Genomic DNA, 26023 nt, shown 5'->3' with positions numbered 1-26023 from the left:
GACTGTAATTCCTGTATTGGACTGTACAGCCGCCTGAGAACTCACTTTGAGTGGAAGCAAGTCTTCCTCGATTTCGAGGGACTGCCGATGATGATGATGATGATACCGCGCTCAGCTTTTTCGGGTGCACAACAGCCAAGCCAGTAGTCCTTAAAGTGACCACTGGAGGCTGCCTTCCAAAATTTATGGGCCATTGTCAGCCACTGCTCATCCTCTTCTGAATTGTCTCACCGCACTTCCCGCCTGGTCGGACTCGCCTGAGAACCTTCACCCCACCACCCCCACCCCTCCCCACACACACTTTGTGACCTGAGCCATCTCTGGGGTCAAAACTTGCAACCAGTTTGTCATGGTCCTGCCGCCGGCCTCGTTAGAATAGTACCGGCGATACTCCTATATGCAGTGAGTTTGGGCAGCCTTAATTCATTTCCTCGTGGGCATAGACCTACGACTTAAAACTGTCCCTAATTTGGCGCTCACTCAGAGAGGCCGCAGGTAGTAGAAATAGGAGGGGAATTGGTTGCTGTTACAAAATATGTTTTCCATGTTTGGGCTGAGGCATATCAAAATTAGTTTGAATTAGAATTAAAGTTGAATCTTTCACCTTTTTGCATATGTTACAGAAATGAAAACTGCAGTGAGAATTACACAACAGACTTCATCTATCAGTTATACAGCGAAGAAGGCAAGGGTGTGTTTGACTGCCGGAAAAATGTTCTGGGCCATATGCAACAGGTAAAAATATTAATTATGCTGCTATATTCAAATTAGGTTATTATACACAGAATCACTTTCTTTTTTTCAAAAATGTCCTTCATTTTAACAATGAATTGCAGTTCTGATGAATGATGGCAATCTGCACAGTGCATCTTCAATTACACTATTCTGCATTTACCTTTTTGGTTGACACATTTTAATCTTCTATGTGGCATTAACTATCACTTCTAAGAAAGCAGGCATGCCCTCTCCGGTGAAGACAGGAGAGGGAGTCTGAATGTCACCACGTGCTGTGAATAATTCTTTGATCTTCACTAATAAACCTGTTAAATGAAAGTAACAGGAATCTGGCTGAATCTTTGGGGTCAAGTTTCGGCCTGAGTTGCTCCTATTTTTTTTGGAGCAACTGGTTTAGAATGGAGTATCTTAGAAATTGCAATTCTTGGCATTTAATTTGCTCCAGTTCTAGTCAGTTAGAACAGATTTTTTTTTTCAAAAGGGGGTGTGTCCGGCCACTTACGCCTGTTTTGAAAGTTTTGGCAGCGAAAACTTACTCCAAACTAACTTAGAATGGAGTAAGTGTAGATTTTTGTACGCTCAGAGGTGGGGTGGCAGAGGGGGGGGAAGGGAAGTAATTAAATTCTACAAGCATTCAACAGTCTCACTTATACAAATAAAGAGCCATCCTGAATAAAAAAATTATAAATAAAGCAAATAAAAAATATTGAATATTCCTACCTGTGTGAAGCAGCAGCAGCCTTCGAGCTGCAGACCTTCAGACCTTTCAAGTAGGAGACAAGGACGGCATCAGTGGCACGACGGCAGGCAAAGAGGCAGCAGCAGCCTTCGAGCTGCGGAGGAGGCTGAGGCCATTCAGCCAGGAGACAGGGGTGGCGTCAGTGGCTCGATGGCAGGCGAAGAGGCAGCAAGCAGCCTTCGAGCTGCGGAGGAGCTTGAGGCCATTTGGCCAGGAGAAACGGGAGGGACACGGTTAGGGACACGGTTGGGGCCACACAGAGGCAATGCAGCAGCCTCCACAGCTGTGAACTTATTTTTATAGGCTGCAGGCCGTTCGGCCAGGAGACAGGATAGGCATGCAAAGCACCGGGAGGGACAGCCAGCCAGCCAGTTTAAAAGTTACATTTGTAATTCAAGTATGGGTGCTGCATAATCAACACCACGGATTATGCAATGGTTTGCCAGCAATTCACTGCATAGGAGAGAATTGATTAGAGCACACTGCACCAGGAATGTCATAGCCCGTAGGCTGATGGGCGGGAGACCTTACACGCGTCGGCAGTATCGAGCCAGGCATTCATACCTGGACATGAGCGAGGGTGATTGTGTCAAAAGGCTGCATTTCCGCAGAGAAGTTGTCGTTGAGATCTGTGATTTGCTGAGAGCAGATTTGCAGCCCAGAAGCAGAATGCCGACTGCCTTGTCTGTTGAAGTGAAGGTAACAGCTGCACTTGCCTTCTATGCCTCGGGATCGTTTCAGGCTACAACTGGAGATGTGTGCGCCATCTCTCAACGTGCAATACATGCCTGCGTTTACCAGGTCATGGCTGCACTGTATGGAGGAATGACTTCATCAATTTCCCAATGACCGCACAAGCAATCCATGACAGGGCTGTGAGCTTCTTCAGGATTGCTGGCTTCCCAAAGGTACAGGACTGCATTGATTGTACCCACATCGCCTTGCGAGCACCTGTAGAGGAATCCGAGCAGTACAGGAATAGAAAAGGTTTCCACTCCATCAATGTGCAGCTCGTGTGTGACGACAAGCAGTGTATCATGTCAGTCGATGCGAGATACCCTGGCAGCACTCATTATCCGTTCATCCTGCGCGACAGCGTTATATCTGACATGTTTGAGCAGCAGCCAGGAGGGCAGAGCTGGCTACTGGGAGACAAAAGGTACGGCCTGACCACCTGGCTCATGACGCCCCTACGCGTGACATGGACGGAAGCTGACTGTCAATACAACATGGCACACATTGCAAAGCACAGCATCATAGAGAGGACCATTGGCATCTTGAAACAGCATTTCCGATGCCTGGACCATTCCGGAGGCCACTTGCAATACTCTCCTCAGATTGTCAGTCATTTCACTGTTGTGTGCTGCATGCTGCATAACTTAGCCATCATGAGGCAGCAGGAGCTGGTAGTGGAACCAGAAGACACACGTGAGGGGCCAGTGCCTGATGATAGTAATTGGAAGAGCAGGATGAGGATAATGACGACGATCAGGAAAGCATGTAAGTGCCTGATGCCGGAGCACGAGGTCGGAGGAGGGCTGTCCATCGTGTTCCTTTAACAATTGCTCGAGCCCTGCGCCAGCAGCTCATCCATGAACGTTTCAATTACTGATGCCTGAGGGCTCTGTAACAACTGTTGTGCATGGATATGTTTATTTTTTAGAGTTGTTCCTATGTTGTGTTGTGTTAATGGAATATGATTCCGTTTTAATTAAAAAATATTTTATTGAAAAGTTGTCACTGTAATAAAATATTTGTTGTATCAAACTTTACTTTTTAATATGACTCTTGAAGATCACTTATAAACTTGTAAAGTTACAAAAGTTACAAAACAATTTCAATGTGAAAAATCTTACACTCTGAAGATCACTTAAACTTCAAGATCACTTTTTAGTTGCAAAATTAAATAAGTTACAAAATGTGAGAGCATTTACACTATAAGATCACTTCAAAACCCTAAGATCACTTATAAGTTGTAAAGTTACAAAACTTACAAAACAATTTCAATTTGAAAAACGCTACTACAGCTACATCAAGAACAAGAACAAAAGCAGCAAAGAAAGGCTGCAACCATGTCTCATCCACATCTCAGTGAATGTTCACTTCCTCATGTGAGTGCCATTTAATTGGCGAGGCTGTGTTCCCTTATTGCAGCAGCTACCTCCATGAGGGCCTGTGCCATCGCTTGCATGCCCTCCCTGACGGCCTGTGCCGTCGATTGCACTCCCTCGGACATTCCCTCCCTAATTTCCTGTGTCATTACTGCTATTTCTCCCATCAGTACCGTCACCTCTTTATCCACTGCACTGATGCTGCCGATGAGTGATCGGGTAAGCTCATTGGTCTCCATACCCAATGCCACAACCTGAGCCGCATCTGTTGCATGCTGCATCTCAGGAGAGCGTGTCTCCAATCTCCTCCTCTGCCTGGGTCTGCCTTGCAGCACCACTACACTGGGAGACGCGGGCTGGGACGATGGGACGCTTGGTGTTCCAGATGGCAGCACTAGAGTGGGAGGCACTGGCTGGGACCGTGGGACGCTCGGTGTTCCAGACGGCAGCACGAGAGTGGGAGGTGCGGGCTGGGATGGTGGGTGAATGGGTGTAAACTGCTCCATTATATCAGCAGCACCATTGGGACCCGCAACATCGGAATCAAAACCATAGAAGGTGGAACCAGAACCTATGCAAAGGGTTGAAACTTTGATGCCCCTTAATGTGGGCTCATAAATATGGAAGGTCTCCCCTGTAGACATTTCAGTCATCGCTGCCAGCATCCAGTCTGGATCGTCCGCATCTGATCCTACTGGTTCTTGTTCAGGATCTTCAGGATCTTTGGGGTTGGCATCATCATCATCATCATCATCATGTTCTGCAAAATACATCAGAACAGTCAAATGTTTAACAGCAAGGGAGGGGGCAGGATGGATGGCATGAGTACTCTCACACATAGGCCAGGCAGCAGGTTGATTTGAAGGGCCACGATGCATTTTCAGGACTTACCCTCTTCCTCGCGAGCGGGCCCAGCTTCTGCTGTACTGATTGCTTTTCTCCATGTCCGACTCATCATAGCAGCTACCCTCTGTTCTAAGGATGTCAGTGGGTGCAGATTGGGCGTGCCTCCTCCTGTTCGAATTGCTTCCCTTTTGTTGTAGGCCAATTTCTTCTGCAAAGAGTAAAATATAACTTTTTACAGAGTGCGTCTTTCTGCAGGGTGGGACATACAGGCCCCAAATTTCGACATGATTTGCTCCTGATTTTTAGGAGCAACTGGTGTAGAATGGAGTATCTTAGAAATCAGAATTCTCGCCATTTAGTTTGCTCCAGTTCTAGTCAGTTAGAACAGTTTCACTTTGGAACAGAATTTTTTTTTCAAAAGGGGGCATGTTTTCAAAGTTTCGTCAGTGAAAACTTACTCCAAACTAATTTAGAATGGAGTAGGTGAAGATTTTTGTACACTCGAAAAAACCTTGTCTACACTTTAGAAAATCAGGCGTAGGTTACAAATCAGGTGTAGGGAATTGGGGGGGGGAGGTTTAAAGGAAAGTTTACAAACATTAAACACTTCAGTTTTACAAAAAGAGCCATCATCAATAAAATAAATGATAAAAACATCAATAAATCAACCAATAAATCAATCAAAAAAAATTAATAAATAAAACATTTTCTACTTACCGACTGCAGCACCGGGAGCCCTCCAACAGTGTGCTGGGATGCCCCCCAGTGTGTCTCTGTCAGTGTCTCTATCTCTCTGTCTGTGTGTCTCTCATTCTCTGTCAGTGTCTGTGTTTCTGACAGTGAGGGGAGGGGGTAGAGGGGGGGAGCAGAGGGAGGCGGGGAGGAGGGGTGTAGGGGGGGAAGAGGAGGGGTGTAGAGGGAGAGAGGGAGGGAGCGGAGGGGGGGAGGAGGGGTGTAGAGGGAGAGAGGGAGGGAAGGGGGAGGAGGAGGAGATGGGTGGGGGGGAGATGAGATGGGTGGGGGGGAGAGGAGATGGGGGGTGGGGGGGAAGGAGATGGGGGGAGGAAAGGAGATGGGGAGGAAAGGAGATATGGGAGGGGGAAGGTGATGGGGGGAGGAAAGGAGATGGGGGGGGGAAAGGAGATGGGGAGGGGAGGCTGAACGGGCCGGGCCCGTCCCCAGCACCAGATTTACAGGTAGGTGGCGTTGGGTCAGGTCGGGGGGATGGTGGGAGGGAGGTCGGTTCGGTTCCGGTCAGGGGGAGGGAGGGAGAGGGAGGTCAGGTCGGGTCCAGTCCGGGGGGGGGGGAGGGAAGCGGGAGTCGGGTCCGGTGCGCGGGGGCGGGGAAAGCGGGTCCAGTCTGGGGGCGGGGTGTGGGGGGGAAGCGGGCGTCGGGTCGGGTCCGGTCCGGAGGTGGGGAGCGGGAGTCGAGTTGTGTCGGGAAGAAGCAGGAGCTGGCCGTGGGAGGAGCCTTATGCATGCAGCCCCAGTGAGGCCATTCGGCCAGGGCTAGGGGCTGCGTGCTTCTGCCCCTCCCACACAGTTTTGGGCGCCTGGAGCTACTGCACATGCGCGCCCACTGTAGCGCGCATGTGCAGAGGTCCCGGCACTGTTTTCAGCGCAGGGACCTAGCTCCGCCCCCTACAGCTCGTGCTGCGCCGCGCAGAGGACCAGCAGGGAGCAGGAGAATCTGGAAGTTTTTTTTAGGCGCACTTTGTGGCGCTAAAAACGGGCGTCCAGGTCGGGACTGCGCCGTTCTAGGCGCGGCTCAAAACTTGGGCCCACAGATAGTCACATTACAATTACATTAAAAAATGAAAATATTACTTACACTAACTACTTGACCAAGGTCGGCCATTTCTTTTTACACTGGCTTCCAGATCACAAGGTATTCATCACTGCGCAGTAATCTTCTGCAACTTGGTTCCGGCGTTTCTTCATTTCTTTAGGTGGCACTTTTATGTGACCTCTGTTGCTGGTATTCAGCTCCTGCCATCTCTGCTCAATGACGTTAACTGATATCTCCACTTCCTCATGCAAGAAATTCTTTGTTCTTGGTGGACGTTGTTCCATTGCTGTATTGAATTGACACTCTTATTTTTCAAAACACAGTCCTTATTTTGCATGCACCTATGCAGCACTTGTTCTGGAAGTTTAGCAGCAAAAAGCAGCACTTACTGATTTCAGCAGGTGATTCCTTCAACAGTGCTGCTAAAAAGCACTCCTTCAGGCACAAAAAATCACTAAGATTCAATCCCAAGCCTTTCCAGAGCTCCACGAAACAAATCAGCACTTTTCTTCAAGTTCCTTTAAAAATGGGCGAGTGCCAATGTTTGTAACCTACTGCGCGTGTGCGCACGCTCCAACGCGCACGTGCAGGGCTGTCGGCACGATGTCCTCGGATCAGAGTTAGCCCCGCCCCCTGCACTTTCACAATCGGCGCGACGCTGTGGCTCCGCCCCCCGCTGATCTCTGCACGTTGCGCCGAGCTCCGAGGAACCTACTGGGAGGCCGAGAATGCCTACCTAAGTTTTTGTCGCGCTTTTGGGCGCGAAAAACGGGCGTTGATGGCGGGGCTGCGCCATTCTAGGCACGGCCCGAAACTTGACCCCTGTGGTATGAAGAGTGTGATGTGAAGATACACTAGTCGCCCTAACAAAGAAAATTAAATACCCTAAAAGGAAAGGAGAAAACGAAGCTTCAGTGGAAAGATGGGAGGCTGACCCAAGTATTTTACTTGCGGGCGTGGGAGTTTTAACTCCCGACTGAGAAAGTTTGGCTGGTTACCATTGTATTATTCTGTTGGGCTTTGATGTATTCTTCCGTTGGGCTTGTGAGAAAAGGTGTCATTTCAGATAAACCTGCACAAGAAGAATTGTGAAAATAGATGGGGCACTTTGAAAAGATCAGACAATGAAGCAAAGAACAAAACCAGGATGTCAATAAAGTGGCCCATGTTCAAAGACGGGAAATAAATCAAATGTTTATAAAACAAGCTGCTTCGTGAGAGAAATACGTGAAGAGATTCACGTTTTGTTCCTGAAGGTGTAATACAATTGGGGGAAAAATAATCTGATTGTAAACCATCTGGAAGCTACAGCATCAAAATTGATGTTACTGTGGTTCTTGATTCAGTTTATAGATGGACAAGGAAAAAAACCCTCTCAGAACCAAACAAGAACGTTTTGCCTTGGGTACGATCAGTTACACAAGGAACTTTTATGGATACATTAACAAAAAGAAAATACATAACCCCACAGAATGGTTACATTGTGCAAGGATTAAGAAAATCACTACTAGGATTCAGACTTGATCTCGAAAGTTAGCGTGATGGATGTTGGGAGTACACAAGCTCGAGCAAGAATTTTGAAAACTATTTCACAATCTTGAGGAAAAGAAAAAGGAAATGCATTGTGAAGCTCAAATCAAATGCTCAACCTTGTCCCTGAAAAATTCCACTTAAAAAATCAAATTACTGCTTATAAAAATGCATTTGAGAAAGACAGTAGCATTTATGTGGACACTATCATTCTGGGCCTTCCCGTCATAAGAGCTGAGCTTTTATGAAATAAGAGACCATCTGTAGGAAGATGAAGTGTGCAAAATAATTATGGAATATTATGAAAAAAAACATAGCTAAAACCTCTCGAAGTTTGCAGACTATCAGGAGAGCTAAAACAAATTGTCATTCTGTATTTCTGCAGACTTACAAAATTTCTCTCACGAAACAATATTAATTTGAGTCATGTTTTTAAAATTACCAGGGTGGATCACCATCCCCATTTGATAGAAACTTTGGAACTAAAATTTCTGCCAAAGCCATGAAATGGATCTCAAAGAAGCTAACGGAATCCTACAGGCAAGGTAATGAGGAACGCAGTTTTAAGATTCTTGATTTGTAATTAGTCAGTAAAGTTTTTAATGAATGCAAGATTTTATTGTTTAGTATGTTGTATGGTTAATTTGTAGTTTAAAATTTAGTTTTAAATGGATCTGTGATAAGTGCAAAATTACATATTCTCTTTATACCACACATGGATTTTTAACCACTGGATTAAATATTTTAAATTATGTGGTAACCATTAAAGTACCAAAGATGTTTCTTTCGTCATGATTTGAGGAAGTCATTATTGTGATCTTGTGAAGAAAGTGATCTCTTTCTCTGCTCTGGTCTCTGCCACCTCCACTCTCTTCCTCTTGTGCTGTTTCTTTCCCAGTATCATAACTTTTCTTCATTGATACTACTATGCTCTTCTGAACTTCTTCCCGTCTCTCTTATCAGTTCCCTCTTATGCTATTTTTTTGTTTGTCAGCCAGGGGTATCAGACATGCAAAAGCCTAGCAGCACACTCAATATCCAAACAAAGCTACTTGAGAAATGTGCAAAAGTAGAGTTTCAATTTACCCAATATGGAGTGAGCACATTCTCTATGGGGACATGCTCTGCTTACATAAGCCCCGAGGGCTTGGACACATGTTGGCAAAGGCTAGAACTTGGGGCTTCCAGGTGTGTTCCGCGTTACCGCTGGAACTTACATAGCTAAAACCGTGCATTCTACCAGCATATAGCACCAGTAAGCTTCCTGCTGCTTGTTCAGCTAGGACCACCCTACTGAGTAAGAAGAATTTCAATGATTGTCTACTCTTCCAGGTTACATTTGTGATATCAGGATGACTAGTCAATCATCAGTAGAAATTGAGGATTTACCAGATTCTGGTATTTGATTTCCATCAGTATGCCATCTTGGTGCTATTTAGACCCCAAAGAGGATATTGATCAGTCGGTCATTAGATTACTGGACAGCATAAGTTTGAGACCTTGCTCGGCAGGCAGCAGTACCAAGAGCTCTTCTAAAGCACAATGTTGACCCGCACAACTCACTATAAAATGTGTCTATATTGTCAGAATAATCCTGATCACATTATGGACACACTTCATATTCCACTGAATGGTGGTTCCACCAGGTTCAAACCTGTTGCTAGTATCTGTTTGAAAAGAAAAAAAAATACTTATATTTATATAGTGCCTTTCATGACCACCGAACGCCTCAAAGTGGTTTACAGCCAATGAAGTACTTTTAGAGTGTCGTCACTGTTGTAATGTAGGAAACGCGGCAGCCAGTTTGTGCACAAGCAAGCTCTCACAAACTGCAATGTGATAATGAGCAGATAATCTGTTTTTTTGTTACGTTGACTGAGGAATAAATATTGGCCAGGACACGGGGATAACTCCCCTGCTCTTCTTTGAAATAGTGCCATGGGATCTTATATGCCCACTTGAGAGGGCAAACATGGCTTCGGTTTAACGTCTCATCTGAAAGACGGCACTGCCGACAGTGCAGCTTCAGCTGAGATTTTTTTTGTGCTCATGTCCCTGGAGTGAGACTTTTGGAGTGTGCTCAAGTCCCTGGAGTGGGACTTGAACCCACAACCTTCCAACTCAGAGACGAGAATGCCACCCACTGAGCCACAGTTGACACTGTGTGGTTTTCGGCAATGAATTCATGCTTCATACTGAGTCCTGGATTGGATGAGGCCTCCAGAAAATGCCTTTCAACAGCCATTGCCCCTAGTCTCCAACTTGCATCGTTTTTTTCACTCCTTTCAACCTCTGTGGTGTCCCATATAAGGGGCCCAAATTTCCACATGAATTGCACCGTTTTTTCTGGTGTATCTTTTTAGTTGCAAATATGGCCATTTAATTTGCGCCAGTGTAAGTGAGTTAGTTAGGTTTTTTGTTCGGTCAGTTTTTTTTTCAAAAGGAGGCGTTCCCAGCCACTTACACTATTTATGCCAATTTGGCAAGAAAAAAGTTGTACTAAACTAAGTATATATCCACTTTTGTCCGCACAGAAAGACCTAGCTTATAGTTAAGGCATCGGCGCAAGTAACTACATTTCAAGCACCACCAAGCACCAAACAAAGCACAAGCAGTAATAAAAATGCAATAAAAAATAAAAAAGTGAAGTAACTAATTAAAGTAACAAATAAATGTACTGCATCAGATCCTACCTTAAACTGAAGGCTGGCCGTGCTGGAGTCCGTTCGGCCAGGGCAAGGTGCGGGACACCAGCAAGCCCTTCGGCCAGGGTAAGAATCGAGAGTAGGCTGTGTGTGTGTGTGTGTGGGGGGGTGGGGGGGGCGGTGTGGGGTGGGGGGGAGGAGAGAAAAATGGAGAACGAACACGGCAGACTGTGGGGTGGGCGGGGGGCGAGAAGGCTGAACTCTGCAGGCTTGGGGGATGGGGGGAAGGGAGGGAGAGAGAAGGTTGTACTCTGCAGCTGTGTGGGGGGTGCTGATGAGGAGGGATAGAGAAGTCACATGACTGAAGGGGAGGGGGAGAGAACAAAAGACCTTTGGGTTTCTTACCTTGTTTTGGGGAGCGAGAAGAGCTGGGTTGTGTTAATGGGACATGATTCAGTTTCAATGTAAAAAATACTTTATTGAGAATTTTAGAATGTACTTCACTTTAGTGTAATAAAAAATTTTTAATCATTTTTTTAATATGACTCTTTAAGATCACTTAAAAACTTTAAGATCACATATAAACTTGTAAAGTTACAAAACAATTCCATGTGAAAAATTTTACACTCTAAAATCACTTAAACTTCAAGATCACTTTTTAGGTGTGAAATTAAATAACTTACAAAATGTGAGAACGTTTATACTAAGATCCCTTAAAAACCCTAAGATCACTTATAGGTTGTAAAGTTACAAAACAATTTCCATTAGAAAAAACTTACACTGTAAGATCACTTAAAAACTTTAAGGTCACTTTAGTCTTGTAAAGTTACATCACTTACAAAACAATTTACATTTGAAATCAATAACAACAACAAAAATAGCAGCAGCAAAGAAAGGCTGTACCCATCTCACAGCCACATCTTGGTGAGTGTGCATTGCTTCATGGGGAGTGGTGGTGGTAGAGATGGGCGGGGTGGTTACGGCTTGGGTCTCTTCAGAGACTAGTGCGGGATTGCCGTGGGAGTGGCAGTGAATTGGCCTGGCTGTGTTCCCTTATTGCAGCAGCTACCTCCCTGATGGCCTGTGCCATCGTTCCCGCTGCCTCTGAAATGTCCTCCCTCATGTCCCGTGACATTATTGCTATTTCTGCCGTCGGTGTCGATACCTCATCACCCACCCCACTGACGGTGTTCACGAGTGATCGGATAAGCTCATTGGTCTTCATATCCAATGCCATCACCTGAGCCACAGCTGTTGCACCCTCCAGCTCAGGACAGCATGGTACATTTCTCCTTGGCCTCACCCTGGGTCTGTCTAGCAGAATCCCTCCAGTGTGAGGCTTGGCTGGGAAGGCGTGGCCATGGGTGTTACAGGCTGCATTCCACCAGCACTGGGAGTCACAGACTGGAACAATGGGGCCCTGGGTGTTCCATGCTGCATTCCAGCAGCACTGGGAGGCGCAGGCTGGGATATTGGGGCACTGAATGATCCATACTGCTTCCAGCAGCACTGGAACCCGCAACCTCTGGACTTTCGAAAGCATCCGATGTCGGACCAGACCCTAAACCACTATGCAGGGACTGGGTCGCGCTCAAACCAAGGAATGACAAATCAGAAATCATGGAAGTGCTTGGCAACGCAAGCTCAAGATTCTCCCCTTCATACCTCTCCATGGCCAACCCCTCCCCCCTACATAGTTGGGCTGGCTCGCCTGCGTCTGAATCTTTTTCTCTATCTTCAGGATTGGCATCAGGTTCTGCAAAATATAACAGAACAGTCAAATGGTAAGCAGCAGAGGAGGGGGCAGAATGGGTGACATGAGTAGGCTCACAAGTAGCAGGCCAGGCAGCAGGTTGATTTGAAGGGCCACGAGTAATTTTCAGGACTTACCCTCTCCCTCTCCCTCGCTTGTGCAGTACTGATTGCTTTTTTCCAGGCAGGACCCATCAAAGCAGCGACCCTCTGTTCCAAGGGTGTCAGTGGGTGCAGATTTGGCGGGCCTCCTCCTGTTTGAGTTCTTTCCCTTTTGTTGTGGGCCAATTTCTTCTGCAGAGATGAAAACATAACTTGTTAGAGAGGGTGCCTTTCTGCTGGGTGGGACGTATACAGATGGTCACATTTACAGATGCAATTCCATTGACAAATGAAAATATTACTTAAACTAACTGCTTGACCAAGGTCCTGCCATTTCTTTTTACGCTGCCTTCCATTTCTCGTGGTATTCACCACTGCGTAGTAATCTTCTGCAAGTTTGTTCCAATGTTTATTAATTTCTTTGGGTGGCACTTTTGCGCGACCTCTGTTGCTCGTATCCAGCTCCTGCCATCTTTCCTCGATTACATTCACTAGTACCTCCACTTCTTGATGCATGAAATTCTTTATTCTTGGGGCACAGTGTTGCATTGCTCTATTGAATTGACACTCAGTGATTTTTAAAAACACAAAGTCCTTATTTTCCTTGCAGCAATGAATGATTCTCACCTATGCAGCACTCCTTGTGGAAGTTTAGCAGCTGATTTCTTGCAGAATACTCCAAACACCACTCCTCTAGCTTTCAAAACATCAATCAGGCATCCGAAACTCCGAGGTTCTCCCTTTAAAAATGGCCAATTGCCAATGTTAGTGCCCTACTGAGCATGCGCGAACGCTGCAACGTGCATGCGTGTGCTGCCAGCACGCTCAGTCACTCAGATCAGACCCCGCCCGCCTTCCGGCTCTGCGCGGCCAGCACGGACCTAGCTCCACCCCCTCTCTTCATTGTATGCCATGCCAGCTCGACAGATGGCCCGAGAATCTGTCATGATCGCAGGGAGTTTTTGCGGCGCTGCTTTGGTGGTAAAAGGTCGGTGGGGGGACTCGGAGGTGCGTGGAAAAAACCAGAGGGCCAAATTTGGGCCCAATAACCCGTCATCTTGGTTCCTAATTCTAAACAAAACTCTAGCTGTTTTTATTCAGTTATTCCAGAATCAAACTGTGGAAGTACACTGCTGTTTACAATGTCCACAACAATGTGTACAGACAAATCTGTACAATAGTAACCTTATTTGGGTTATGCACAACTAAAATTAAATTTGTTGGTAGTCATCTCTTGCCAAAAGAATAGTGGTAAATTTGCAGGTGTATATCGAGAAAAATAAATCTGCATACATTAGATGGTCAGACTTTGAGGGAATATGAATTTTTCTGGCTTGAACCGAAAGAAAGTAGTTCCCTGAATGCATGATCTGTCGATACCTATCATGTTAATATATTAGGTATGCAGCTCTGTAAATAAGACAGTGAAGGCCTCGGAAAGATCTTTGCACAACAAAAATCAGTAGCAAGGCTGCAGCCTTCTGTTCTCTCTGACAGGTTATAAGTACCTTGTAATCTCTCAGCTCAGATAATGGTTGTCCTTCATTAATTAGTGTTTTTTTCATTTAAGTGTGGTATATAACAAAATGTTCTTATTAAAGCGTAGCATTCATTAAAATTAAATCTAATAATTTTCATTTTAAATACACAAAATCTCTGTAATCCTCTGAGTTGACTTGTTTCATAGTATTAATGTTTCACAAAAAAAACCTGACTGTGAAAAGAATAGTCCTAGACAAAGAGGGGGTTATATTCAATTCATCAGTTCTGAAAGACTAGATTATTAAAGATAGTACTGGAATTTAGTCATGCGAGTAATGTAGTATATCTGAGGCCAGGGAGCAGCTAGTGAAGCCAGATAAGTATCAACATGTTAGTTCTGGCACCTAAGTGTAATTCGGCAGGATGTGTAGTGCACCTGGCTCACAAGGCTTTGCGAAGCTAAGCATGGCTATAGTACACTGAGTGGGTAACTGCATTAAGAGAGTTAGCAGTGACACTAGGCACCAAGCTAATATGTAGGAGTCAAATCCTAGAACAAAGTTCAATTGTTGAAGAGTACATTAGCCTACCTCAGTTTGAAGGGTTAATAGGGTGTGAATTGTGGATTAGAATCAGATCCAAGGTGAAATGAACAATGCTGTCCCACCTCTAGCCCTGTAATAATGAAAATTCAAGCCTTGGGACTGGATTCCGTACCCTTTTAAATGAGTGTCTGGCCTCATGGAAGCCTTTTATTTGCCATTTGCATTGTAGAACTGCTTCCAGTGGATTTTGAGCATTGATGGTAATCCCAAAATAACTACATTAGCTCAAAGGTCACTGGTGAATGTTTCTGGCCACAGACATTCCCTGATGTCAGGGGAAAAGATGTGTACAAACTGTTGATTTGAATACCACATTGCTGACCTGTATGGGTGGGCTGAAAGTTTAGCCAGCCTGTGATGAGAACACAATGATAATCCCAGCACTATACCCTGGGATATATCACCTGGAGGCCGAGAACAAAACCACTTTCGCAAGGTGATGGTTTGTGGCTCCAGAAGCAAGTAAGCCACCTTCTTTACACTATGGAAGTGTACTTGCCATCAACTGAGGATGTCAGTGAGGACTACAAGTTACTGCACCAATGTCCTTTTTGCTGTATCGTTTAAAGAGTTCAAAAATGTGAGGGCCCTGAATTGCTACCTTGATTTTAGGCTACCCGAGTCACCAATGTAAATGCGGCATTTATGATTTGGGGGTAGAAGCTAAATATTAGTGGGCAGATGATGCCTTATCAGTGTGTCAGAGGGTTAAAGAAGAGTGAAGCATCATAATTGTACACCCTAGTAGCACGTTGTGAGTTTGTGCTGTACTCCCATGCATCACTGTAGATGTCAGTATTTTATTTAGGAAAACTGAACCAAGTTACATTTCTAAATTCTTTTGAAGAATATTTCTAAAGTTTTAGATGAGGAATAATGGGAGGAAAGGGAGAGAGTGACTCGTTATTTTTGTGAATATTTGGGAATTAACATTTAGACAAATTGCAGTTTTGTGAGTGATTTTTCTGTTGCACACCATGCCATAACATCGTACAACTTAGAAGGCAGGATGGTCTGAGCTGTGAATTTCCATGACTTAATCTGACCTGATGCCATTTCATTTGGTAGGCGGCACGATTTGAAATGTGGCCAGGATGTGGATGTAACTTTCCTGCCCTCGAGATAGAAATGTTAGTCCTCTAGTAAGGCCTGCTTAATTCAACAATGTGGTCAGAATCCCACCCAAGTGGGAGAAGCAGTCAAAACTTACAATCTGCCACCTGGTTGCTAAGTTCCAATATTTTAATTGCGAGGTTTACCCTAAGTTGTAGTTTTAGTTTGATTTCCCGTAAACATTAGCTCAAATAGTTGCTGTGTAAAACTTATGTTATTCTCTAGAAAGTTTGTGTAACACAAAATAGTCATGTTAACCTATCTCTTGCTTCTCTCACTGGCATCGTGGAATGCATAGATGAAGGTAATGGATTCTGTTTATTGATAAGTTAGTGACAGATTTATTATTGCTCTGCATTGTCTGTGTGCTTAAACAAAGCTATTTAAAACTGTCAATCTAAACATTGCAGATATGTGCTTCTTTGTGGTTACTTTACATTTGAAGTTAATGGTTCAATATTAGTGTTACCCTAATCAGAGTTCCCATTGAAATAAATTGTAGGCATCGTGCCACCTTAGAATTCTAACTTGTTGGAGGTATTTGATGACTTGTTTTTAAAAAAAACTGACTCAAATATCTGGCTCTAAATCAATGTAGTGAATATGCTAGAATGGAACGTATGTACACAGTTATTTGCCATGAAAGAACTTACTGTGTGTTGCATTTTAAAATTTTCCTGTGCCGTGCTCCATGAACACTATTCTGCTCATTAGCGGTGTAGATATTCCGATGAAGGCCTGGGACGATTGAACTTCAGTACATTTCTGGCATAGACCAGTTCTTCCCTTTTCAGAGAACCAATGGCTGTGGTTTGCTATGTTCTGTGAGATTGACAGCAGAAGAAAACTGGTAGTAAAAAACAAAGCAATTCTTGGTTAGGAATGGAGGAAATCACATTAATTCATTCCTCCTTGGTGGATAACCTCTGAGTTGAACCTTTATTCAATTCTTTTTGAAGCTCCAGCCAAATTACCACCCATTGGATATTGTATAAGAACAGAAATAATAGTAGCAGCAGCTTTTAAGCAGAGAGAAGTTCTTGACTCATAGTTTTGCAATCCTGTCTTGTCATTAAATGACTTGTGGATGGGACCTTCTTGGCTTTATAGCAACATGGCTTTCACTCCCAGTTAGGAAATACTGTCCAGGTTTCAAAACCATGGAAGTTCTTTGTTAAAGCTGTGTGGCCAGCTCGTATGACATTTAGCCACATGAACGAATTATCAACACAAAATTCAAAGAGATAAACCTACACATAAAACCCTTGACCGCATTCCAGTTTTATTTAGCTTCAGCATGTACATCACATAATTGAAAGCCCTCCTGTAATATTACAGTCGATAGATTGTGGCACAGTGTATTACTGAAGTCAAGTTTGCTACATGTGCTTTACTTCTGATTCTATTTCCCAACTGCCTTGCGCTCTCTTTCACTGCCCCCCACCAACCAAGGTAAGTTAAAACAATTCAATAATCTACAGTCTGACATATTAATTTTCAGTGGAGAGATACAGCTGCTGCTCAACAACAACAACTTGCATTTATATAGTGCCTTTACTATAGTAAAATGCTCCAAGGCGCTTCACAGGAGCATTTTCAAACAAAATTTGGCATCAAGCCACATGCAGAAATATTAGGACAAGATGTCTTGCGATCCGCCATCAGACGTAGTGGTTCCTCTTGTATCCTGCTGAATGCACTGAGCTATTATAGTCCATCTGCATGCATGCTGTGTCACAAGTAGTCAAACAGGTGGAAATAACTTCTTGTCAATAACGATGCCCACTGTGCACTTCATGATGTGCTATTTCCAGACTGCCAATTGACATGGGTCAGTGTCAAACTGTTCTTTCTATAGCATTGCTTTTTTCCCTCCAAGATTTCCTGCTCTCTGCACGTGAAGTAGGTAAGTACTTTGAAGACTCCGTTATCGACCCATTTCTGTCTGTAGTCAGGAGAAGCACTTCATAACATGGGCATTCTCTGTGTTTGTGCAATCACCAGGTCTCCATTTTTCAAATCAGCCCTTATTGGGCTCACAGGAGGCCAGCCCTCCTTGGTGTTTCTCCTTGTGGTTTACCAGGGTTCACACCACCAATTATAATCATAGAATCACAGAAATTTACAGCACGGAAGGAGGCCATTTTGGCCCATCGTGTCCATGGCGGCCGACAGTGAGTTATCCAGCCTAATCCCACTTTCCAACTCTTGTTCGTAGCCCTGTAGGTTACGGCACTTCAAGTGCACATCCAAGCACTTTTTAAATGTGGTGAGGGTTTCTGCCTCTACCACCCTTTCAGACAGTGAGTTCCAGACCCTCACCACCCTCTGAAGAAATTTCCTACCAATTACTTTAAATCTATGCCCCCTGGCTGTCGACCCCTCTTAAGGGAAATCGGTCCTTCCTATCCACTCTCTCTGGGCCCCTCATCATTTTATACACTTCAATTAGGTCTCCCCTCAGCCTTCTCTGTTCCAAAGAAATCAAACCCAGCCCATCCAATTTTTCCTCATAGCTAAAATTCTCCAATCCAGGTAGCATCCTCGTAAATCTGCTCTGTACCCTCTCTAGTGCACACACATTTCCTGTAATGTGGTGACCAGAACTGCATGCAATACTCTAGCTGTGGCCTAACTAACATTTTATACAGTTCAAGCGTAACCTCCCTGCTCTTGCCTTTATTAGCCGAGGCATAGAAAACAAGTATTCCATGTGCCTTCTTAACCACTTTATCTACCTGGCCTGCTATCCTCAGGGATCTGTGGACCTGCACTCCAAGGTCCCTTTCTTCCTCTACACTAAAGTGGACTGGGAAACTAGATTAAAGTATGGGACGGTTAATGAGCAGTGGCAGACATTTAAGGTGATATTCCGTAACGCGCAACATAAATATGTGCCATTGAGAAGGAAAAACTGCAAGGGAAGGATAACCATCCGTGGCTAACAAGGAAATAAGGGAGGGTATCAAATTGAAAACAAGGGCATACAATGTGGCCAAGACTAGTAGGAGGCCGGAGGATTGGGAAACTTTTAAAAGCCAGTAAAGAACAACAAAAAAAATGAGAAGCTAAATTGAGAGTAAACTAGTACGAAATATAAAAACAGATCGTAAGAGTTTCTACAGGCACATAAAAAGGAAAAGAGTGGCTAAAGTAAATGTTGGTTCCCTAGAGGATGAGACTGGGGAATTAATAATGGAGAACAGGGAAATGGCAGAGACGTTGAACAAATATTTTGTATCGGTCTTCACGGTAGTAGACACTAAAAACATCCCCATAGTGGATAATCAAGGAGCTATAGGGAGGGAGGAACTTAATACAATCACTATCACCAATGAAGTAGTACTTGGTAAAATAATGGGACTAAAGGCGGATGATGGCTTACATCCTAGGGTCTTAAAAGAGGTGGCTGCAGAGATAGTGGATGCATTGATTGTGATCTCCCAAAATTCCCTGGATTCTGGGGCGGTCGCAGCGGATTGGAAAACCACAAATGTATTGCCCCTATTTAAAAAAAGAAGCATGCAAAAAGCAGGAAACTATAGACCTGTTAGCTTAACATCTGTCGTTGGGAAAAGGCTGGAGTCTACTATTAAGGAAGCAGTAGCGGGACATTTGGAAAAGCATAATTCAATCAAGCAGAGTCAGCATGGTTTTATGAAAGGGAAATCATGTTTGACAAATTTGCTGGAGTTCTTAGAGGATGTAACGAGCAGGGTGGATAAGGGGGAACCAGTGGATGTTGTGTATTTGGATTTCCAGAAGACATTCGATAAGGTGCCACATAAAAGATTACTGCACAAGATAAACGTTCATGGGGTAGTGGGTAATATATTAGCATAGATAGAGGATTGGCTAACTAACAGAAAACAGAGAGTCGGGATAAATGGCTCATTTTCCGGTTGGCAAACAGTGACTAGAGGGGTGCCGTAGGGATCAGTGCTGGGTCCTCAACTATTTACAATCTATATTGATGACTTGGATGAAGGGACCGAGTGTAATGTAACCAAGTTTGCTGATGAGACAAAGATGGGTGGGAAAGCAAACTGTGAGGAGGACACAAAACATCTGCCAAGTGTTATAGACAGACTAAGTGAGTGGGCAAAAATCTGGCAGATGGAGTACAATGTGGGTTATCCACTTTAGCAGTAAAAATAGAAAAGCAAATTACAATTTAAATGGAGAAAAATTGCAAAGTGTTGCAGTATAGAGGGACGTGGGGGTCCTTGTGCATGAAACACAAAATATTAGTATACAGGTACAGCAAGTAATCAGGAAGGCAAATGGAATGTTGGCCTTTATTGCAAGGGGGTTAGAGTATAAAAGCAGAGAAGTCCTGCTACAATTGTACAGAGTATTGGTAAGGCCACACCTAGAGTACTGTGTACAGTTTTGGTCTCTGTATTTAAGGAAGGATATACTTGCATTGGAGGCTTACTAGGTTGATTCCAGAGATGAGGGGGTTGACTTATGAGGATAGGTTGAGTAGGTTGGGCCTATACACATTGGAGTTCAGAAGAATGAGAGGTGATCTTATCGAAACATAAAAGATAATGAGGGGGCTTGACAAGGCGGATGCAGAAAGGATATTTCCACTGGAAACTAAAACTAGGGGACATACTCAGAATAAGGGGCTGCCCATTTAAAACTGAGGTGAGGAGGAATTTTTTCTTGCAGAGGGTTGTAAATCTATGGAATTCTCTGCTCCAGAAAGCTGTGGAGGCTGGGTCATTGAATATATTTAAGGTGGAGATAGACAGATTTTTGAGTGATAAGGGAGTAAAGGGTTATGGGGAACGGGCAGAGAAGTGGAACTGAGTCCATGATCAGATCAGCCATGATCTTATTGAATGACGGAGCAGGCTCGATGGGCTGAATGGCCTAATCCTGCTCCTATTTCTTATGTTCTTATGTTATCAGTGTCCTGCCATTTAATGTATATTCCCTTGCCTTATAAAGTGTTCGTAGATGTGTGGTAACATAGGTGATTGTATGGTATATACAAAACTGAAAGTATCTTTGGACTAAATGTAGAATCATTTCTTCTCCTCACAACTTTTACCTAATGGCTAGAATTTAATTTTTAATATTTTTCTTTGTCAGTATATAATGTAGAACCTCCTGTGTTCACGTGCACTACCTCACTGATGCAGCTTCTACTGCGATAACGAGGAGTGAATGGGTCTATATATTCTCTGGCATTTAGATGAATGAGAGATGACCTCATTGAAATGTATAAAATTCTTAGAGGGCTTGGCAGGGTAAATGCTGAGAGGCTGTTTCCCCTGGCGGGAGATGTTAGAACTAGGTGGGGGCGGGCATAGTCTCAGGATAAGGTGTTGGCCTTTTAGGACTGAGATGAGGAGAAATTTCTTCACTCAGAGGGTTGTGAATCTTTGGAATTCTCTACCCCAGAGGGCTCTTAATGCTCAGTCATTGAGTATATTCAAGGCTGAGATCGATCGATTTTTAGACACTGGGGGAATCAAGGGATAGTGCAGGAAGGTGGTATTGAGTTAGATCAGCCTTGATCTTATTGAATGGCGGAGCTGGCTCGAGGGTGCTTAGGCATACTCCTGCTCCTATTTCTTATGTTCTTATAACAGATATTACACTTCAAATATTTTGACTGACATGGGGACACCGGGTCTAAAATTTGAAGTAGTCCCCATGAGTGAATATGATTGCAGTGTTGGCTGTAGCAACTTTTTTTTTTGAATGGGGGGCTTTTGAAAGTAACATATCTATTATGTTCTGCATGCTTCAACTATTGATCTTGTATTCCAGCATAGAACTTGCTAGAGTCTGCATTTTAGATACCTTTTTTAAACCTCTCCAATCTTGCTCCATTTAGAAACATAAACTATGAATTTAAAACAAAATCTATGTGTGGTTTGTTTGACTCATTTTGTTTTTTTAAAAATATGCAGGGAGAGTATTTGCAAATAGTCACGACACCGCCTGCTTACTGGGCATGCGTAGACGTACCCTGGTGTTCCAGCCTGTTGTAGACCTAAAGAACGATACCGATTTTCAGTAAGTATGACTCAGTTCTGTAAGACTTCAGCTTTGTTGGTGAATCTTACATTTGCAATCTCTTTTTCCATCTCCGTAACATTGCCTGACTCAGCTCCTGTCTCAGCTCATCTGCTGCTGAAACCCTCATCCATGCCTTTGTTACCTCTTGACCTTCAGTGCTCTCCTGGCCGGCCTCCCATTTTCCACCCTCCATAAACGTAAGTAAGCCCATCCAAAACCCTGCTGCTTGTATCCGAGTCCCGTTCACCCATCACCCCTGTCCTCGCTGACCTACATTGGCTCCTGGTCCAGCAACACTCAATTTTAAAATTCTCATCCTTGTTTTCAAATGCCTCCACGGCCTCGCCCCTCCCTAGCTTTGTAACCTCCTTCGCCCTTAAAGTCCAAAATCTCTGCACTCCTCCAATTCTGGCTTCTTGTGAATCCCCAATTTTAATCGCATCACCCTTGATGGGCCGTGCCTTCAGCTGCCTAGGCCCTAATTTCTGGAATTCCCTCTCCAAACATCTCCCCCTCTAAGACACCCCTTAAAACCTACCTTTTTGACCAAGCTTTTGGTCACCTCCCTCATTATGGCTCGGTGTCAAATTTTGTTTGGTAACGCATCTGTGAAGTGCCTTGAGATGTTTTAATACATTAAAGGTGCTCTATAAATGCAAATTCTTACTTATTTGGGGATTGCACTACCATTTATGTTTTATTTTGAGTTACATAATATTGTGGACAAACTGAATAAGTTAAATAGCCACCCTGAATTCATTAGAGGAAAAGACCATTAAAAGTTCATCCGATTTATAATATTTTCCAGCCGGTGAAGGTGGAACTTTTTGTATCCCAGTACAAAATATGTTTAAGTAAAAGGATCTTCCTTTAGGTGATCACTGTTGGTTGTATTTAGGGCTTTATTTTTTTTTTTGAAACACCACACAGAGAGTTATGATCTGGAATGCACTGTCTGAAAGTGTGGTGGAAGCAAATTCAGTAGTAAGTTTCAAAAGGGAATTGTATATATACTCAAAGGAAAAACTTGTGGGGCTATGGGGAAAGAGCAGGGGAGTGGGACTAAAGAAAGATGGCTCTTTCAAAGAGCCGACGCAGGCACGATGGGCCGAGTAGCCTCCTTCTGTGCTGTAAGATTCTATGACGTCACTTGACTACAATATGTTCTACATTTTAAAGGGGATTCCTGTCCCAGCATAGCTAATAAACCATTATCATTCAAAAGTCACGTTCCCCTGTGACCCGCAGTGCTTAAAATCAGACTGTATCCAACAGAACAGATTCCTGGTTCAAAGCTCTGTTGGGGCTGCTGAGAGCTTGTATTGCACACAGCTGGCTAATGTTCCCTATGTAATCGGAGTCGGTGTTCAAACACTTTGGCAATTTAGAAGAATACGTTGATGGGGTTAGATGAAGAGGAGGCTGAGAAGGCTCATGTGGAGCATAAACGCCTGCTGGACCGAGTGGCCTGTTTCCGTGCTGTAAATACTTTAAGTTACAGTATTGGGGGGTGGGGGGGCGGGGGGTGAAAAAGAACCTTTGAAATGCAAAACTACACACCTTTTATGAACAGTATTGAACTTGTAGTTTAACATTGATTGTATTTTCAGGCACCGAATTCCAAAGGAGCAGTGGTGGTTGAAGCTCCGTCCACTGATGAAGATTCTAGCTAAATACAAGATCAGCTTTGACGTGTCTGATGCTGGCCAAATGGAGCACGTTGACCGCCGGCATATGGAGCACGTCGACCGCCAGCGTACACAAGATTTGAAAGACGCCAGCGCTATTTAAAAGTAGGCCAGATAAAACCCGTCATGTACGCATCTGTCCCAAGTTGTGTGAGAGCAGCCGCATTTATATTGTCCAGCAGAGGATAATGGTGACTTCCAATTTGTTCCTGTAATGGTTAAGTGTGTTGTACCGTCACTTTATGTAGAAATTTTAAAAAATGCAGTCCACCTGTAACCTTTCCTTCAAGTCTGCTCTAGCTACTAGTACAAGATGGAACAATTGGTTTGTCAACATTTTGTTAGTTCATACACAATAAATCATCGTGCTTGCATGGATAAAAACCTTACGGCACAATATATTGCTTTTCCTTGCACAACGTTTCCGTAGTATATTTATTGTGTGGATCACCTGTCGAAGATACAGTATAGTTTTATTGTGAAAAAGCTAAAGATATATTTATGTGACCAATGCAATAAATGTATTGTAGTGAAGGATACTGTGTTTATTTTTCTCCAGCTTTAAATAAAATTGCCATGGCTGGTCCTACACTGATTTATATCACTGATTTTCTCAATCTGAAAGTGCCCACATACGAGGATAACAGACATTGTCCTTTCTCAGTATGAATGTACGCACACACATTGGCAACGCAAGGCTGCCGAGAGTAGCTTAAAGGATGAGGACACGTTGCGTAAACTTGACTTGTATTTGCTTGAATATCGAAGATTGAGAAGTCGCAGCAGGGATAATGGATGCATTGGTTGTAATTTACCAAAATTCCCTGGATTCTGGGGAGGTCCCAGCAGATTGGAAAACTGCAAATGTAACGCCCCTATTTAAAAAAGGAGGCAGACAAAAAGCAGGAAACTATAGACCAGTTAGCCTAACATCTGTGGTTGGGAAAATGTTGGAGTCCATTATTAAAGAAGCAGTAGCAGGACATTGGGAAAAGCAAAATTCGATCAGGCAGAGTCAGCATGGATTTATGAAGGGGAAGTCATGTTTGACAAATTTGCTGGAATTCTTTGAGGATGTAACAAACAGGGTGGATAAAGGGGAACCAGTGGATGTGGCATATTTGGACTTCCAGAAGGCATTTGACAAAGTACCACATATAAGGTTACTGCACAAGATAAAAGTTCACTGGGCTGGGGGTAATATATTAGCATGGATAGAGGATTGGCTAACTAACAGAGAACAGAGTCGGGAAAAATGGTTCATTCTCGGGTTGGCAACTGGTAACTAGTGGCATGCCGCAGGGATCAGTGTTGGGACCCCAACTATTTACAATCTATATTAACGCTTTGGAAGAAGGGACTGAGTGTAACGTAGCCAAGTTTGCTGATGATACAAAGATGGAAGGAAAAGCAATGTGTGAAGAGGACACAAAAATTCTGCAAAAGGACATAGCCAGGCTAAGTAAGTGGGCAAAACTTTGGCAGATGGAGTATAATGTTGGAAAGGGTGAGGTCATGCACTTTGGCAGAAAAAATCAAAGAGCAAGTTATTATTTAAGTAGAGAAAGATTGCAAAGTGCTGCTGTACAGCGGGACCTGGGGGTACTTGTGCATGAAACACAAAAGGATAGTATGCAGGTACAGCAAGTGATCAGGAAGGCCAATGGTATTGGTCTTTATTGCGAAGGGAATGGAATATAAAAGCAGGGAAGGCTTGCTACAGCTATACAAGATATTGGTGAGGCCACACCTGGAATACTGCATGCAGTTTTGGTTTCCATATTTACAAAAGGATATACTGTACTTGCTTTAGAGGCAGTTCGGAGAAGGTTCACTAGGTTAATTCCGGGGATGAGGGGGTAGGAATGGTTGAGTAGGTTCGGCCTCTACTCATTGGAATTCAGAAGAGTGAGAGGTGATCTTATTGAAACGTATAAGATTATGAGGGGCTTGACAAGGTGGATGCCAGAGAGGATGTTTCCACTGATGGGGGAGACTAGAACTAGAGGGCATGATCTTAGAATAAGGGGCCGCCTATTTAAAAGACAGATTAGAAATTTATTCTATGGAATTCGCTGCCTCAGAGCTGTGGAAGCTGGGACATTGAAAAAATTTAAGACAGAAATAGACAGTTTTTTTAAACGATAAGGGGTTATGGGGAGCGGGCAGGGAAGTGGAGCTGAGTCCATGATCAGATCAGCCATCTTATTGAATGGCGGAGCAGGCTCAAGAGGCCGTATGACCTACTTCTGTTCCTATTTATGTTTTTATTAACATAGAAAATAGGTGCAGGAGGCCATTCGGCCCTTCGAGTCTGCACCACCATTCAATATGAACATGGCTGATCATGCAACTTAAGTACCCCACTCCTGCCTTCTTGGCATACCCCTGATCCCTTTAGCCCTTTTGAATATATCCAACAAACCGGACTCAACTTTCTGTGGTAGAGAATTCTATAGGTTCACAATTCTCTGGGTGAAAAAGTTTCTCCTCATCTCGGTCCTAGATGGCTTACCCCTTATCCTTAGGCTGTGACCTCTGGTTCTGGACTTCCCCAACATCGGGAACATTCTTCCTGCATCTAACCTGTCCAATCCCGTCAGAATTGTATATGCTTCTATGAGATCCCCTCATTCATCTAAATTCCAGTGAATATAAGCCTAGTCGATCCAGTCTTTCTTCATATGTCAGTCCTGCCATCCCAGGAATCAGTCTGGTGAACCTTCGCTGCACTCCCTCAATAGCAAGAATGTCCTTCCTCAGATTAGGAGACCAAAACTGCACACAATACTCAAGGTGTGGTCTCACCAAGGTCCTGTACAACTGTAGTAAGACCTCCCTGCTCCT

General features: G+C 43.9%; 1 protein-coding gene across 4 annotated transcripts in view; it reads left to right on the top strand.

Annotated features, from left to right (window-relative positions):
• LOC139264681 (ATP-dependent 6-phosphofructokinase, platelet type-like) overlaps window positions 1-23710 on the top strand; it is a 149742-nt gene extending 126032 nt beyond the window's left edge. For 3 of the 4 annotated variants that reach the window (XM_070881570.1, XM_070881572.1, XM_070881573.1), the window contains 4 exons: window positions 624-735; window positions 8196-8295; window positions 21380-21485; window positions 23099-23710. In XM_070881570.1, coding sequence (XP_070737671.1) covers window positions 624-735; window positions 8196-8295; window positions 21380-21485; window positions 23099-23279 — 499 coding nt within the window. In that variant the 3' untranslated portion in view covers window positions 23280-23710. The remainder of the gene's footprint in view (window positions 1-623; window positions 736-8195; window positions 8296-21379; window positions 21486-23098) is intronic. The other variant, XM_070881571.1, reaches the window with a different exon arrangement.
• Window positions 23711-26023: the final 2313 nt, after the last annotated feature.

The sequence above is a fragment of the Pristiophorus japonicus genome, chromosome 5 (assembly GCF_044704955.1).
Source record: "Pristiophorus japonicus isolate sPriJap1 chromosome 5, sPriJap1.hap1, whole genome shotgun sequence".
Classification (NCBI taxonomy): Eukaryota; Metazoa; Chordata; class Chondrichthyes; family Pristiophoridae; genus Pristiophorus; species Pristiophorus japonicus.
The sequence above is the reverse complement of the archived record's forward strand: the minus strand, read 5'-3'. Positions and strand labels throughout refer to the sequence as shown.